A 5,303-nucleotide genomic window follows, 5' to 3' on the forward strand; every position below is an offset into this window, starting at 1 on the left:
AAATAAAGAATAAAAAATATTTAAAGTATAATCCAACCAAACAATAAAAAGAGGAAACGTTTAAAGTAAAAAACATTTAAAGTGAAAACCTTGTCCCCAAAACCTTTTCCATGGTTTCCCTTTCATATTTTTCCACAATTAATACTTTGAAATGGGCCCAAAAAAGAAAAGACAACTAGAGAAGAGATAAGTAGATAATTGGAGTTGACAAAGACGTGTAGCACACGCCCATCTTTGATAATGCAGTTAACACAAATGGGCCATACTTCCACGCACCATATGTTATAACCTATTATCAATCCAAACTCACAGAATGCTTTTTAATGCTACTGAATACATATAAATTAAATCTAAACATGTAATTATTGACTAACTTATCATATCATATTATATTTTATATTAATATGTTTGACTCCAGAACCTTCTAAAATCATCCCGAGGAAGGTATTATTCTAAATATCCTGTCAATGTTCAACAGTTCTTCCCTGAGAATCCAAACCATCAATTCATGCATTTAGAGACCACCAAAAGGACTAATAAGTACCACATGAGCATCACTACTGGTCCAAATTAAAATAAAGCTCTTTTTTCCACCACCTTCACCTTAACAGGCGCCTTTAATTGCTCTTCTTGCCATGTGAAAACTTACAGCTTCAACCCCACCAGGACATATATCTAAATATTCAATATTAGATAGGAAAGGAACACAAAATTTCCTCTCTGCCAGCTTATGTCCACCCTATCCTGATGAAAAGTTTCAAAATATTATTGTTTTTTTCTACTCCATCTGCATATACATCTTTCTGGCAAAGAGAATATGGTGTGTAATTTTACACAGCCTGCAAAATCATTAAAACATATCAAAGGCAATAAATATCAGCCTACCAACCACATCGTTTTAGAAACAGAACAAATAAATACTCCTGGGCAACACTAATTTATGATCCAAATGGTCAGGTGACCAGTAAAAATGAATATGGTACAAAACTTTCTTCTCTTACTTGTAACTCCAACCTATCCACCACTAATACCACCAAACACTCTCCCCCAGCTCTTTCAGTACCATCAATACAATCTGTTAAATTTACACAAAAGAATCCAAACCAGGGAAACAGATAACTCTTATGTCCAAGTAATTAACAAAATAAAAATCAGAAGAACTAACAAGAAGGAATATCAATGTCAACTGATAAAAAACCTCAACAAGAGAGATGCGTGTTCTTCACTGGCCTAATAGCATGGAAACCTGTCTTTTTCTCATCTCTTCAGAATTTTGTTTTTACCTATGTTCATCGGCAATCTGTTGACTTGAATGTGTCTGCAAATCCTGTAGGTTTTGTAGGTATGCTGGCTTGACTGTTACTTAAGTTTATCGTTTGGCTAAAGTCAGCCATTGTTGATGTGCCTTCATCAGATTGCCATCTCTGTAGAGCTTGAGGTAAAGTCATATGAAGGTCAATGCCATAACTTTCTTCTTCTTCTTGGGAAGAAGGTTTCCACTGCTCTACAAGAGGACCCAAGACGTTAACTGCATGGCCCATGTCTGGCCTCTGAACAGGCTCACGAGCTGTGCAATGACCTGCAAGCTCAGCCACCTTGCAGATGTTAACAAAGGTCTCCTCGTCAGGATCAAGGGTGGTGTCAATAGCTTTCCTGATGTTATCCTTGTTGATCAGAACCCTACGAAACCATGTGACCAGATGAGATCTCTCCTCTGGCACAGTTTCATCAAGTGCTCTTCTACCAGTAATTAGCTCCATCAAGACCACACCAAATGCATAAACATCAACTTTAGTTGTCACCCTTCCAGTAGCTGCATGGAAACAAATAACAAGTGTTCAATGTAAGGAATTGCTAAATAATATTATTACATGGACTGTTGAAAACTCAGGAGCCAAGAAAAAGAAAAAGAGAGAAAATCACCAGCCATAATTATATCATACACCTGAACCATAAGAATATAAAAACAAAAATGATTGGGAACTGACTGAGAATTTGAGATGTCAGAAATTTCATTGCAAGGATGACAGTATAGTAAAATTACCACTATGAACAAATTTGGAAGAAAGTGTTTCATCACAGAGAAATGAAAAGGGCAATTTGGGTCAAATAAACTGAACAGTATTGCAACATATAGAAATAAATAGTCTAAAAATAATGGATTTCCAAAAGAACATGTTGACGAGTCTTTTGAGAGGAAAAGCATTGAAAGTCTACTTATTAAATCAAATCAAGTTGAAGAAACTATGATTCTACTTGTTGCAGAAAAAATTAGGACAATTCCATCCAAGCATATATGCAAGGTGTTATGGCCTGAACTTTAGGAAGCAAAGATAACTTGTAAATTCTATTAAAACTGAAAATGTCAGACATGGTATACAAACTCGCAGCACTTGGGTTAGTCTGCATCAAAGAAAAGCCATTGAAGAAATTAATCTATGCCATGTCCAGGATTACTTCTAAGTTCTCTCCTAAGGATGAAATATCAGAGGAGAATGGTTAATACAAAATGCAAAGCAGATAATGTTAATTGACCAATTAAAAAGGCAGATACATAGAAAATATGAGCCTTACCTGCATACTCAGGTGCAAGATATCCAAATGTCCCTGCCAACCGCGTCTCAACAGAATACTTCCCATCAGGGGCATTCTTTACCAAACCAAAATCAGCAACCTTAGCCCTCATGCTATCCCCAAGAAGAATATTTGAAGGCTTTAAATCCCTGTGGATGAAACTTTGTTGTGCCAAGCTGTGGAGGTACTCCACCCCTCTGGCCACATCTAGTGCTATTGTGACCCTTTGTTTCCATGTGAGAGGAAGATACCCATGCTCGTTCCATTCAAACAAATGCTGGCCCAATGTCCCCTGAGGCATGTACTCATATACCAAAAGCCTTTCATTGCCATTGATACAGAAACCTAGAAGGGCAACCAAATGTCTATGCCTTACTTTTGTAAGAACTCCAATTTCCGCCTTAAACTCATTCATCCCCTTTGTACCCATTACAGTAGACTCCATCCGCTTAACAGCAATCTGCGTACCATCATGGAGTATTCCCTTATAAACAACTCCAAATCCTCCTCTTCCCAATATGTTTTCTTCACTGAAATTATTTGTAACCTGTCGAAGGACCTGTATTGGAATGACAACATTACCACCTTCAAAGAATTGGATTTCACTAGTATCTCCGCTACTCTGGCTGTGAAGTTCGCTAGCCACTCCAAACCCATTCATACCAATCACGCCATTTTTCACAACCTCCTTCCCATTTGAAGAAGGGCCTTGAACCCGGCTAAATTTCTGATGTTTTTTCTTGGTACAACATTTGTAGAAGACAAAGAACACAACACATAAGAAAATCACAACTGCAATAACTGTACCAGCAATCATACCGGGCGAGACAGAATTTGTCTTTGGGCTATCAGATGGACTTCCACCGGGTGAATTAGCACCTGATGAGGAGCCCGAATTTCCTCCACTTCCACTTCCCGAGGATGAATCGATTCCAAGCAAGGGATTACCCGATGTTTTCAGTGTCACAGATTGTGGGAAATCTGGTATTTTTCCTGTAAGGTTGTTGTTTGTAACATCAAGAGTCTGGAGCTGAGTCAATCCTGTTAATGCACTCGGTATTGGACCGGTGAGATTATTGTCATTCAGGTACAGGTTCCTCAATGAAGTAAGGTTCGCAATGGCGGATGAGATCGTCCCTGATAAATGCTGCTTCCCAAGGTTAATTACAGAGACATTTTTACCCTGGCAAGTGACAAAGCTCCAACCTTGACATGCATCATTACCGTCCCAAGCATCCGACAGACTGACGGGGTACCCAAAGCCGCCAGCCAGAGCAAGCAATGCTGTCACCTGAGGATCACAAGGGCCGGGCTTTTGATTACAGAAATTATTGGTAGTACCAACAACAACATTGACATTGGATTTGAACTGTGGGTATGGACCCTGCAACTTGTTATTCTGTAATGTCACATTTAGCAAGTTGGGAAGTGACATCAATGTTTCAGGAATGGTCCCAGTGAACTGATTGTCTCGGAGCTGAAGATCAAAGAGAGAAGTGCACTTAGAAAGATCTGGGATCGGACCGGAAAACTTGTTCGCATGTAGCCAAACCTGGGAGAGCTGAGCCATTGTTCCAAGCACATCAATGGTTCCAGATAACCCATCTGCCTGATTGTTGAGCCAGAGGTTCTGGACATCAGAACCGTTGAGAGAAGGCGGCAGAGACCCCGTCAGGTTATTATAAGAAAGCCTGACAGACTGCAGATTCGGAAGCGAACCAAAAATGTCCGGTATCGTGCCCATTACATTGGATTTGCTAGCGTAAAGCGTAACTAAACTCGCAGATTTCCCCAGATCTAAGGGTATAGACCATGGTGCAAGGTTTGAGTTCTCGCTGATGCTAAGTATCTGTAAGTTATCGAGCCCAGTGAGGAACGAGTCCGGAACAGAGGTGAAGTTGTTAGAATCAAGATAAACTTCTTGCAGATTTGTGAGATTGGCGAGAGAAGGCAAGGGGCCCGAGATGTGGTTGTTTTGGAGAGCTAGGATTTTGAGCTGGGTGAGTTGATTGAGATCTGAAGGAAGAGTACCTGTGAGCGACTTGGAGGCAAGGCTGATGGCGGTGATTCGCTCGTTGGCGTCGCAGTTAACCCCCGTCCATTTGCAGGGGTCGTTACCTGACCAATCTGATGGGGTCGGAGAAAGAGAAGCGGCGAGCTTGTTCATGATGGCAGCATCATCGGCGACGGCGAGAGAGAAAAAATTGAAGACCCACAAGAGAAGAATCGACCGACCAGAAATGGGTTTTTTCCGTTCCCCCATTGCGGCAAGATGAGAGAGAGAGAGGGGGGGGAGAGGGAGAGAAGAAGGTGAAGAAGGAAGAGTAGGTTAGCTGTTTCTGCCGGATTTGAGAACTCGGTTGTCTTTGTGAGGGGGCACGATGGGGACGGGTCTTCTCTTCTGACACTACTCGTTAGAGAAACGCGTGGTTTGTTTCAGCTGTAATGGAAGACCACCGGATGGAAGTTTTCATTTGTTTTGATAGCAAGGAAGCGATCTCTTTCCTTTTCATTTGTAGAAGTGTTAATTGTAAATGATTAAGGAAAGGTTGGGTAATTAAGGAAGTGATTAGTGTAATTCATAAGAGATAAGGACTTGATATAAATATTTTGATACGCTGAGGTCGACGGGAGTGGGTTCCACTTCACCCGTGTTCCGTTTGGGAGTGATTAAGGAAGTGTTTGGTGTTAATTGAGAAGAGATCAGGGTTAATGACTCATTTTATTGG

At 40.7% G+C, this 5,303-nt stretch overlaps 1 protein-coding gene across 1 annotated transcript; it reads right to left on the bottom strand.

Annotated features, from left to right (window-relative positions):
• Positions 1-896: 896 nt before the first annotated feature.
• LOC104589794 (receptor-like kinase TMK4) lies at positions 897-5,061 on the bottom strand. The gene is made up of 2 exons (XM_010248230.2): positions 2,575-5,061; positions 897-1,813 (listed from the first exon to the last, which is right to left on the bottom strand). Exons 1-2 carry the CDS (start codon positions 4,835-4,837, stop codon positions 1,290-1,292), a joined length of 2,787 nt encoding a protein of 928 aa, XP_010246532.1. The 5' UTR covers positions 4,838-5,061; the 3' UTR covers positions 897-1,289.
• Positions 5,062-5,303: the final 242 nt, after the last annotated feature.

This window comes from Nelumbo nucifera, chromosome 3 (assembly GCF_055504915.1).
Source record: "Nelumbo nucifera cultivar China Antique chromosome 3, China Antique-T2T, whole genome shotgun sequence".
NCBI lineage: Eukaryota > Viridiplantae > Streptophyta > Magnoliopsida > Proteales > Nelumbonaceae > Nelumbo > Nelumbo nucifera.